The sequence below is a fragment of the Dreissena polymorpha genome, chromosome 12 (genome assembly GCF_020536995.1).
Source record: "Dreissena polymorpha isolate Duluth1 chromosome 12, UMN_Dpol_1.0, whole genome shotgun sequence".
Taxonomy (NCBI): Eukaryota; Metazoa; Mollusca; class Bivalvia; order Myida; family Dreissenidae; genus Dreissena; species Dreissena polymorpha.
The window spans coordinates 162,501-175,621 of NC_068366.1; the positions used below are offsets into that span (position 1 = coordinate 162,501).

The 13,121-nt window shown below is 35.6% G+C and overlaps 2 protein-coding genes across 8 annotated transcripts in view; both read right to left on the reverse strand.

The window, feature by feature from the left end:
- The window catches only part of LOC127853480 (zinc finger protein 107-like), a 35,673-nt gene extending 22,628 nt beyond the window's left edge, over window positions 1-13,045 (reverse strand). The window contains exons 1-3 of one of the 3 annotated variants that reach the window (XM_052388034.1): window positions 12,770-13,045; window positions 4,358-4,549; window positions 1-31 (exon numbers count right to left, since the gene is read on the reverse strand). The exon at window positions 1-31 is cut by the window's left edge and continues 49 nt beyond it. In XM_052388034.1, coding sequence (XP_052243994.1) covers window positions 1-31; window positions 4,358-4,549; window positions 12,770-12,981 — 435 coding nt within the window. In that variant the 5' untranslated portion in view covers window positions 12,982-13,045. Of the gene's footprint in view, window positions 32-4,357; window positions 4,550-10,684; window positions 10,790-12,769 lie in introns of those variants that run through there. The other 2 variants (XM_052388035.1, XM_052388036.1) reach the window with 2 other exon arrangements.
- Window positions 1-13,121, reverse strand: part of LOC127853479 (zinc finger protein 107-like) — a 274,428-nt gene that overhangs the window by 76,669 nt on the left and 184,638 nt on the right. The gene's annotated exons all lie outside the window — the stretch shown is intronic.

Genomic DNA, 13,121 nt, shown 5'->3' on the forward strand with positions numbered 1-13,121 from the left:
CCTTTGACACCCGGCGTAGTCACATGTGAACCTGCAGGTATAATACAAGGGAAAAAATATTAATTAACGGGTTTTTGTTTTGCAATACAATTGAGCCTGGCTCTGGGAAAAATGGCTTTAATACATTTGCATGAAGAGTTGTCCCGGATAATAGGCTAAGCAGGAACAACACTTTCTGCCTATACCAAATTTTTGATAGCAAGACACTTCCTTTAAACAAAAAATACCAAGAGGACTGCACAGGCTTATCTGGCATGACACTTAACGGTCATGTTATCTGGTTAACTTAGCCTAATGCATGAATACATTAACCCTTTCCCCCATAAAAAGCGAACTGAAAATGGCTTTTGCAACCAGCATAAAACCATTACAGCCTGCGAGTAACTCGCAGTCTGTTCAGGTTTTATGCTGTTTGCTTCTCATCAGTATCTAAGGGTTAGAAATGAAACCTTTAAAACTTGAATCTAATAAGAAAGGTCTTAAATTATTTTATCTTTCTTAGTGATCACACATGCGTTAAAATACTTATCTACATGGTTAAGGGTTAAGCTAAGTTAGCCAGATAACAGCCACTAGGCATTTGCCATACAATTGTTCAATTTAATAAAGGTCTAAGATGTACATGTACATGTATGCCTTTTCTTAAACTGGTTTTTGTATCCAACATAACACATTAAGCAACAGACTATTCATAAAATGAAAATGTAAATTTGTAATTCTGTAATACTGAGAGTATAATATATTTTCATAATAATATTTTATTTTTCAGTTAGTGTGTCAACATGTGATAACCTGTCAATTATATTATACCAGTAGGAAGAGATTATGTACATGTATATCAATTTTATTTCATCTAAATATAGCCATTCATTTCATAATGCAATTTCCCTGTTTTCTAGCAAGTATTTAAGTACTAACAAATATAAACTGATGAACTCATTATAAGGAAATTAGTAAACTGTCTGTCGGCAACATGTTCAGTGCATTTTCAATAACGCTTGTAATTTTTAACAAGCTGTAGCATTCACATGTTTGAACTTTAAACTTAAGATGACCTTGACCATCTTGATGTGGTTACATGTTTGACCTTTAAATTAAGATGACCTTGACCATCTCGATGTTGTTAATTTTTTTTTATATTAAATTAAGTGCATGAGAAAAGATAAAGTAACAGTCTAAACAAACTGTTATTCACCAGTGATTGACATCTTACATGTACCTGCAATTTCAAGTTTGGACATGACCTTTCACCTCTTATTGTGACATGGACCTTTAAGCTTGGCCCATTTTTATGCACTTCGCGTCCTCCACATGATGCACATTTGTGGTAAATTATTTAAAATACACTAAGCGACCCGCAATTTTTGCCTAAATCTCCAACACGCGGTGGTCATTATTTATTTTGGGTGACAAATCACCGCGATCTTGCGCGTTTCATCACGCTAGGTCGAGCATTATCACCGCAAATGCTATAAATAGAATATCTGCGGTGATTCACCGCGTTCACGATCAAACTCGGTGAGGAAGATTTTCCTACGTTACATGTACAATCTTCACAGCGATTATAGCAATATGGGATTATTAGCAAATTTCAACATGTATTTCACACCCATGTCCCTAAAAGGTTTTTTCTGTCTTTTTAAATGCCGTGTATAAAACAAAACCGTGTTCGCACCTACATGTATATGAATGATAATGTAACCGTGATTACATTCCGTTTTAAGGCCATATTTAACCATTGCATTAAAAGTGTGACCTTGACCTTTAAGGTAGTGAGACAGATGTTACTAGATGAACATCGTCTTATGATGGTGAACATTTATAATATTTTATTTAAAAATTGCATAATGAATCACAATCACAGTCCAGACACGCTCGCAAGTTGCATCACATGCACGCACAAACACAGGACAAGGCTTGTTCTAAACAATAGAGCTCTTGCTGAATACAGTCTACATCTCCTCAGAACATTTCTTTAAATGTATGTAGTCCCCCCCCCATGGGTTCCTTTCACTGAACTCGCAGACTATTCATGTTTTATGCTCTTTGCTGCTCATCAGTATCTAAGGGTAGGAAATGAAGCCTTTAAACTTGAATCTAGTAAGAAAGGTCTTTATTTAAATGTAACTTTCTAAGGGACTACAAATATGTAACAAGAGCACCGCATAACGGGTGCCAACGCTCGGCTGCAGGTGCATTTTTGAATAAATGAAAGCTTGTCAGATTATTTTTTTTTTTTAGAGGTCACAGTGACCTTGACCTTTGACCTAGTGACCCAAATATGGGTGTGGCGTGTAGAACTCATCAAGGTGCAGGTACATATGAAGTTTCGAAGTTGTAGGTGGAAGCACTTTGATTTTAGAGCCAATGTTCAAAACCTTGACAAAATGTTAAGGTTTTAGCACGACGCAGACGGCGGACGACACGAAGAGCTGGCTATGACAATACCTCGGGTTTTCTCCGAAACCGGCCGAGCTAAAAATACGTATCTAAGGGGTAAAGGCTTAAATAAATTTAATTAAAAAAGAAATATAATTAAACAAGAGGGCCATGATGGCCCTGAATCGCTCACCTGACTAACCAAATACAATCCCAACCCAGATTTCATCAAGATAAACATTCTGACCAAATTTCATTAAGATTGGATGAAAACTGTGACCTATATTGTATACACAATGTTTTTCTATTATTTGACCCAGTGACCTAGTTTTTGACCCCAAGTGACCCAAATACAATCCCAACCAGATTTCATCAAGATAAACATTCTGATCAAATTTTATTAAGATTGGATGAAAACTGTGACCTCTATTGTCTACACAAGGTTTTTCTATTATTTGACCTAGTGACCTAGTTTTTGACCCCAGATGACCCAAATACAATCCCAACCCAGATTTCATCAAGATAAACATTCTGACCAAATTTCATAAAGATTGGATGAAAACTGTGACCTCTATTGTCTATACAAGGTTTTTCTATTATTTGACCTAGTGACATAGTTTTTGACACAGTGACCTAGTTTTTGACCTAGTGACCTAGTTTTTGAATCCAGATGACCCAAATATAATCCCAACCCAGATTTCATCTAGATAAACATTCTGACCAAATTTCATAAAGATTGGATGAAAACTGTGACCTCTACTGTCTACACAAACAAATTGTTTATACAAGGTTTTTCTATTATTTGACCTAGTTTTTGACCTAGTGACCTAGTTTTTGACCCCAGATGAACCAAATACAATCCCGACCCAGATAACATCAAGATAAACATTCTGACAAAATTTCATAAATATTTGATGAAAACTGTGACCTCTACTGTCTACACACGGTTTTTCTATTATTTGACCTAGTTTTTGACCCCAGATGACCCAAATACAATCCCAACCCAGATTTCATCAAGATAAATATTCTGACCAAATTTCATAAAGATTGGATGAAAACTGTGACCTCTACTGTCTACACAAACAAATTGTTGACGGACGCACGCACACACACACGCACATACAAAGGACGCTGGATATCACACGGTCACATAAGCTCACCATGTCACTTCTTGACAGGTCTATTGTCTACACAAAGTTTTTCTATTATTTGACCTAGTTTTTTACTAGTGGCCTAGTTTTTGACCCCAGATGAACCAAATACAATCCCAATCAAGATAACATCAAGATAAACATTCTGACCAAATTTCATAAAAATTGGATGAAAACTGTGACCTCTACTGTCTACACAAGGTTTTTCTATTATTTAACCTAGTTTTTGACCTAGTGACCTAGTTTTTGACCCCAGATGACCCAAATACAATCCCAACCCAGATTTCATCAAGATAAACATTCTGACCAAATTTCATACAGATTGGATGAAAACTGTGACCTCTATGTCTACACAAGGTTTTTCTATTATTTGACCTAGTTTTCGACCTAGTGACCTTGTTTTTGACCCCAGATGACCCAAATACAATCCCAACCAAGATTTCATCAAAATAAACATTCTGACCAAATTTCAAAAAGATTGGATGAAAACTGCGACCTCTATTGTCTACACAAGGTTTTTCTATTATTTGACCTAGTTTTTGACCCCAGATGACCCAAATACAATCCCAACCCAGATTTCATCAAGATAAACATTCTGACCAAATTTCATAAAGATTGGATGAAAACTGTGACCTCTACTGTCTACACAAACAAATTGTTGACGGACGGACGCACACACGTAGCACACACAACGGACGTCGGACATCACACGGTCACATAAGCTCACCATGTCACTTTGTGACAGGTCAGCTAAAAATATATAACACTGTAGTAATAATCGCGTTGGCGACTGGGGGCCCTCAAATTTGTAGCCCTGTGACTCCTACCTTTTGATTTCCTTGTGTTTGGTTTCTGGATTTGTGCTCTCTATGGTCAGAGTGGCGTACGATGGATTGTCGGGCATCTGATGGTCCCCAGGGTGGATCTGCATGAAGATCTGGTCATCAGACAGAGTGTGCTGAATATACCTGAAATATAGCATGAAGATCTGGTCATCAGACAGAGTGTGCTGAATATACCTGAAATATAGCATGAAGATCTGGTCATCAGACAGAGTGTGCTGAATATACCTGAAATATAGCATGAAGATCTGGTCATCAGACAGAGTGTGCTGAATATACCTGAAATATAGCATGAAGATCTGGTCATCAGACAGAGTGTGCTGAATATACCTGAAATATAGCATGAAGATCTGGTCATCAGACAGAGTGTGCTAAATATACCTGAAATATAGCATAAAGATCTGGTCATCAGACAGAGAGTGCTGAATATACCTGAAATATAGCATGAAGATCTGGTCATCAGACAGAGGGTGCTGAATATACCTGAAATAAAGCAGTGGCAAATGTTTATACACTGTTGTTGTTTTTTGTTGTTCAAAATCCATTCCCAATGGAAAAAAGTCCCAAATGGGACCTACAAATTCCAAATTGAAGATTTTTTTTAGATCAACATTACGTTGATCTCCCATCTAGCTCTACAAGTTAGACTTTATTAAATTAGAAACACATGTATTTAAAACACTTTAATTCTCATTTCTGAAGCATTTGTTAGCAACACTTATTTTCCAATTTTGGTCAAAACACCCTGATTTTTCAAAATCCGAAGGGATCAAGCCCCATTCCATTCATGGTGAAAAAAACAACACTGGTATATATTAACACCAATATAGCATATGAGCATTGACTTATAACAAGGCAAGTTTATAATGCGGGTTTCTTGCTCATAATTTGCATTATATTTGAGTTACAGCGTATAATGTTCTTATGACAGTTTTAGTTTCTGGTTTTACACAACATGAAATAGCTGATGAAACATTTAGGTATAAATTTGTGTCACTTTATGTTTCACATCTCATTTATAATACTAAACTTACATGTTTAACATGCACATAAGTTTTAAAAAAGCATAAATAAATAAGTCACTTAAGAGATCCTCCCTTCTACATGTTTAGGTTGTCACAAAAAAATCTGAATAACTCTTTCAGTGCTGGAACAGAATTTTGAAGGCCTTTGCAAACAGTTTGGATCCAGATGAGACGACACGAAATGTGGCGTCTCATCAGGATCCAAACTGTTTGCTATTCTGATAGTATTCTTTAAAAAAAAAAATGAAGAAAATGCTAATACATGTATTAGAAATTCAGCAGACGACATTTTAGCAGACAACAAATTTCCCAGCATGCAAAGCGTTAAGTAGAAAAGATTCATGTTACTTAGGATGTATTGAGAATTACGACAGTGTGAGACTTATATTGATTAACCCATTCGTGAACCTTTTTGTTTATTAACCCATTTACGCTTAGTGGACTCTCCCATCCCTTAAATTGGATCATTTTATTTCCAAAATTAGAGATGTCTTGTATATTTATTTCTATACCTAGAATATTTCTTACAGAAATTCCTTTAAGCAAACAGCGTAGACCCTGATGAGGCGCCGCATCATGAGGCGTCTCATCTGGGTCTACGCTGTTTGCCAAGGCCTTTTTTCTACACGCTAGGCATAAATGGGTTAATAACAGTACTCATATAAATTCAAAATAAATATTGGTTACTAAAAACGAATATATCCCCACAACAAAATTTTAAAATACCAACTGTTCACTTGTTAAAGCTTGTTTACTTTTAAATAAAATGAAAGTCACTCAAATTCACTTGTTCTGCACAGTCATTATGTATTTGTGTTTTTATGGTAAAATTCAAGTCTGTTAAACAGAACAGACAGGTTAAGCATTTAAACAGAACAGACAGGTTAAGCATCTCTTCAATCTTAATAGAACAGTTTTGTACTTGAGCTGGAATACAGGAATAGCCATATTATTTGAAAAATGTGACAAGTATTAAATATCCATAATAATTACCCATTTTAATGTTCCCTGCAATGATCATTTAATATTTTGGGGGACATCCTGGAAAGAACAAGTGATCACCCAAACAAATGTTTGTTAAAAAATGCAATCAATAAAATCTTTTGCAACATGCAGTGATTTATTTTGGGAATTTTTAGGTCCCATTTGGGAAATATATAGTTTTTTTTCCATTGAGAATGGGGTTGAATACTGGCCCGAATTTAAACTTTAAAAAACATTGACATGTAATATTGTGTGTATATTGAATACATTATAGCTCTTTGGTGGATTGAACAGGTTGCATTTGTTTGATATCGGAATAGTGTGAAAAATAAGGGTATCACGTTTAAACGATGGCGTTTCGTGTTTTGCTCAAAAACGTTTACAAAAACAGTAAACGTTTAAACGACAGTCAATGTCAACAGAATCCATTTTAGTTCATTACATTACGATGTTGCAAAACTCATTAAAAGCTGCTGAAAAAGACTCGTATTTGTATCACGTGCGCCAGATGGCCCTTATTCACAGTACCGTAGACATAACAATACACCTGTACGACCTAGACGTCTTGAAAATATAAACCGCATCGGCACGAAGTGCTCGGGAAAAGTTTCCCGCTATTTCTTGCATGATCATGCCCCTAATCGTCTTGAACATTCAACGCGCGTCGGCATGAAGTGCATGAGGAAAATTTCCCGCCGTTTATTCATCAGCATTCATTTTTAATTTAATGAACAGATACTCGTTTTGATGTACATCTTGTAAAGTAAAACAATAAAAACAATTAACACCGGTGTACTCTTATTGAAGAAATGTGGGTTAAATATTAATTCATCTTTGTTACAAAATATAACCGCTTGTAAGTAGAAAACGCGTAACCAAATGGTTAGAGAACGACGAGAACAGTTGGTTTTAATATGACGTCATTGTGCGAATGGGTTATGAACTAAATATAACTTCCGGAAATAATCACTACTTTCAGTTTGGAAATGTGATGGCCCTGATGCTTTTAAAACGGACGTATGGATACCGTTTAAACGGTATCGTTTCGTTTATTTCATTTCGTTTAAACGTTTAGAAAAATCTGTAAACGGGATACCCTTAGTGAGAAAATAAGAAAACTATCTATGTATACAGCCATAGAGCATTATAGGCAGATATGGAGTATAATGGACATTCTCGAGTCTGTTTCCTGGGTAAAACCAGTACTTGGTGTCTATGGAGGAGATAATGAGAATGCTCCCCAAGTAGGGAGCGAACCCACGAACTCCCGATCACTATAGGCGGACACCTCATCCACTACACTTCCGCGACCTACATAAAATTGTGTAGCAATTTTGAGAATTTAGTATCCAATAAGAGTAGTCAATACAAATTGCCGCCATAGAGTCTTTAAATGATTTTTGCTTTGGCAGACTCTTGGCGTCAATAGTCCACTATATCTTTTTAATAGCCAGAGTTCCGACAAGAATTTCGGTAGCATCACTCCTGAATTTAAATACACACATATTTGTGACTATTATGAAAGAACGTTGCCTAAATAGTATATATTTAGCAGTGTCCGAAAAATTTCTTATTTTTCAGGTAGCCCACCGGGCTACCAGTAAAAATATTTGGTAGCCCATAAAATTTACCTACACAATGATAAGAGGCAAGTTTTCATATTTATTTTATTTATTAATTTGCATACACATAATACAACAAGTAGTCTGATTTGACATGCAGTAGACATAACAAATCACTTAGGCCTAAAAAATATGTTTGTTTCTGGTTACATGCCCCAAAAAATGAGGGTCGGTAGGTAGGCTTTTTTTGTCTTACCACAACACTTAATTTAATATTTAACTCAATGAGAATGTCATTATTTTCAGGTATCAGCAGTGTGAAATGCATGACGACATAATACTAACTTTCAGATACAGTTCTTAACAAAAATATGTTTGATCCAGATTAATTGTCTTTATCTGTAATCTACTGTACAAATAAATATTCTTTGAAAACTAAACACTTCATTTTGAATAAAGCATTTATTGACTAGAATAAATGTTGACCAATGAAACAAAACATTAACACAAATTACAGTTCTGAACGATTTTAGCAAAATATATCGAAATTTACCTGTTAATAAACTATATTTCGAGTTTGTTTCATCCAATATAAATCCTTGTATAGTAAAGGTTCATGTTATCTCCCTTGGTGAATGTGAGCTCGACATCTAATATCCCTATCTAACTGGAGGTAAAATTCAACAATGTTTGTAACTGAGTTCGAACAAAAAAAAAATTAAGTGTGCAATATGCGCAAAACAGTAAGAAATGAAATTGGAAATAATAATCATAAGAAGAAGAAGCAAAAGAAGAATTATAACTATTAAAACTCTAAGTATTAGAATCGACAGCAGCGCCCTCACACTACTTTGGGGGAAGGGGTCCGCAGCTCTTTGGAGGGAGAATTTTTTTAAATGGGGGAATTTTTAAAACAAACAAGATGGCCTGAAAGTCCCGAAGTCGCTCACCTGAGATAACAAGATATTATTGGGACAAATCTTCTGACCAAGTTTCATAAAGATCGCACAGTAAATGTGGCCTCTAGAGTGTTAACAAGATTTTACTAAAGCCATATAAGGAAAAATGCCCCGCCCCTTGGAAGCCATTTTTTTCAAGCAAACATAATTATTTTCGAACTCATCTAAGATATCATCAAGACCAATCTTCTGACCAAATTTCATGAAGATTGGACAATAAATGTGGCCTCTAGAGTGTTTACAAGGTTTTACTATAGCCATACATAGCCATATAAGGAAAAATGCCCCGCCCCTGGTGGCCATGTTTTTAAAGCAACCAAACCATTTTCAAACTCATCCAAGATATCATTGGGACAAATCTTCTAACCAACTTTCATGATGATCGGAAAATAAATGTGACCTCTAGAGTGTTAACAAGGTTTTACCATAGCCATATAAGGAAAATAGCCCGGCCCCTGTGGTAGCCATGTTTTTCAACCAACCGGCATCATTTTTGAACTCGTCCAAGATATTATTGGGATGAATCTTCTGACCAAGTTTCATGAAGATCGGAATATAAATGTGGCCTCTAGAGTGTTAACAAGATTTTACTATAGCCTTATATAGCCATATAAGGAGAATGCCCCGCCCATTGGCGGCCATGTTATTCAAGCAAACGTAACCATTTTCGAACTCATCCAAGATATCATTAAGACAAATCTTCTGACCAAATTTCATCAAGATTGGACAATAAATGTGGCCTCTAGGGTATTTACAAGGTTTTACCATAGCCAAATAAGGAAAATAGCCCGGCCCCTGTGGTAGCCATGTTTTTCAACCAACCAGCATCATTTTTGAACTCGTCCAAGATATTATTGGGATGAATCTTCTGACCGAGTTTCATGAAGATCGGACAATAAATGTGACATCTACTCTAGAGTGTTAACAAGATTTTACTATAGCCTTATATAGCCATATAAGGAGAATGCCCCGCCCATTGGCGGCCATGTTATTCAAGCAAACGTTACCATTTTCGAACTCATCCAAGATCATTAAGACAAATCTTCTGACAAAATTTCATCAAGATTGGACAATAAATGTGGCCTCTAGAGTGTTAACAAGGTTTTACTATAGCCATATAAGGAAAAATGCCCCGCTCCCTGGCGACCATGTTTTTCAACCAACCAGCATCGTTTTCGAACTCGTCCAAGATATTACTGGGATCAATCTTCTGACCAAGTTTCATGAAGATCAGACAATAAATGTGGCCTCTAGAGTGTAAACAAGATTTTACTATAGCCATATATAGCCATATAAGGAAAAATGCCCCGCCCCTTGGCAGCCGAGTTTTTCAAGCAAACGTAACCATTTTCAATCTCATCCAAGATATCATTGAAACCAATCTTCTGACTTAATTTCATGAAGATTGGACAATAAATGTGGCCTCTAGAGAGTGAACAAGGCAAATGTTGACGTCGCACAACAGACGACGGACAACAGACAAAAGGTGATCACAAAAGCTCACCATGAGCACGTTGTGCTCAGGTGAGCTAAAAACAACAACTGTGTTGAACTGTTATAAACATATATTTCTATATATGTGATTGTCTATAGGACAGAAAGGTGTACTTTTACTCAATCTATATAACAGTAATCTTATTTAAAAGTCCAATATATTGCGGTTGAAGGGGTCCAAAGATCACGACTTTGATATATCCGGCGCGCGATATAAATTGTCAGGTTATTCATGCATGTATATGTATGCATTAGCATAGCTTGGCAATCTCAAAACACACTATTTACCTATTTCATTGAAGTATGTGTTATATCCATGTTATTCATTGGTATAAAACAAAATATTATTCCATGTAAGTATTCAAATGCGTATAATTAAATTTGTAATCCGAAAACAATTGCCAAGTTTTATTGTTCAAGAAAGCATGCACAAATAAGACCCCAATGTACAAAATGACGTCATCTTATCCTCATGGAAAACATGGGCTTTACATTTAATAGTAGTGCATTTTGACAAACTGAGAGAGATTTACCTCTAAATTAAAAGCAAGTAGTTTACATTGTATCTAATGCGCAAAGATTGTTGAGATAGGTCAGTATTGACTTGTGACATTTACAGTTATAATAGTATACACCTTTATGTGTGCACTAGTGCGTTTCGGCAGTTCAAAGCAATTTCAAGAGAGAATGGTAACACCCGACATGACCTGTGATGTTTGGCCAGTGTTGTTATTGTTTATCGCAGTACACAGGTGTTACAGTGATGTACAATGACACCAAACAATCTGGTCAAAACTGGATTATGAATGTCAGATTAAACAGAAAATTAAAGTGGGTGAAAAAAGGGTTAAATACTAGCTTGTACCCGATTTTATCTGATTATGCTCATCACATTTTTGGGAGCCATAACCAGAGCCGATTTGTGATATATTGGACAACGCAATATAACGGACAGTGATATATTGGAGTCAATTTTCAACTATAAATCAGCGAATTTTTTTCTCATTTTCTGAGGGGGAAAAAATCAGTTTTTGGGGAAAAAAAAAAACTTTTCAGGTGGGGGCAGATTTGATAGATTGAGGGCCCTGGACAGTAACGAAATACCCCACAAGTATTAATGGTACAAAATAACAACAACAACAACAATGCCAAAATGGTAGCTAAAGAAACTTCAGCGTACAGTTTATATAGTATTGACAGACCTGTACGCTGAAGGGAATCCCGTATCGAAAGTCAACGAGAGTCGTAACATATTTATGTCACGCTATAAATCAAAGAAAGCTCATTTTCTTGGATACATTTCTTCATATATTGGTGAATAAATATTAATTACTGCATCAGGGAATATTTTAAGGTTCAAATGTTTTAAATGCATCTTACAATAGATGAAAATAACTCTTATCTGACAGTCTGAAATTCACAATTTTGACGCCATTGTCACTTTGTCAGGTGACGAGTTTTCGTTTGGATACTTTCGGATGGACCTTGACATTTTTTGCTGAAACATCACTTACGTTTTCTGAAATCTATTTTTTGTGATTAACAACTTACGTCTGGTGGATTATAAGACTGATTTCAGTGTTAATCGGGTAGTTTTAAATAATATTTACTTAGAGTTTGTATTTACACTACACTTTGTTTACAAAACTAGCCAGAATAATTTAAAATACTGGGAAATGTTATTCTGAATTTGAAAACACTTGAGCACATGGTATGTTACTTAAAATAGAAATAACGTCATATGACTGTGAAATCTCGAGAGATTTTCATTTCAAGAATGTCTGTTGCATCGCTATTTTTCTTGATATGTTGGAGCCGAAAAGATAAATTTCAAATGTTTAAGATAGTATTTTGTGAAAGAATATATCAGTCAAATGTGAAAGATGTCAATCTTTCCGATCAAGGGGTTGATTTGGGTCAATAACTGCATTTAAAAGCTGTTTTGGACCGGTCTTTGTTAACTGTCAACTTTTCGGGAATTTCTGGTTGACTTACGTAATGGGTTTGGTCCATAACTTTTAAGTAGCACCAGTCAAAAATCATAAAAAGCGACATTTAAAGTTATGGTAGCCAGAACTACCAAAATGGTTGCCTTTGAGAAAATAATTGTTCCATGTCTATGATTTCGAATGAAATACAGATAATTTTAGTGATCTAAGTTCATATTTGTCAAACAACGTGTAGATTTTAGCTATATACACTTGTAAAACTGTAATTACCATAATAGTATTGTATTTATTTTTCGTTATGGTTTTTACAGACCGGAGTTTCAGCGTTCAGATTTATTCTGAACGCGAATTATTTCAGCTACCAATAAGAGATTTCAGTAGTCACTGGCTACTAGTAACGCAAACAGATAATGCTTGTTCTCACCCTGAACATTCATTGTCGTCATTGTCAATCAGACTGTAACTGTCAAAAGACTGGATGGAAGTCGAACTGGCATTTTTGGGATTTCCGAAAATATACATATTTTGCGTGTCACCAGAGCTGTCAAATGAAACATGTGTAAAACAAGAACTGTCAATATCTTCGTCCATATCATCGCTGTCATTTTCCTCTTCTCTCTCTATTTTATAACTCATTTTGTTAACGTGATAGTAAAATTACAGTCGCGAATATGTATTTTGTTCCTTAACAGTTGATGATGATGAAAGCTTAGCATTGATTGGTCATTTCGATATTATTCATCCAATGAATGGCGTTAAAACACACGAAGTTCGAT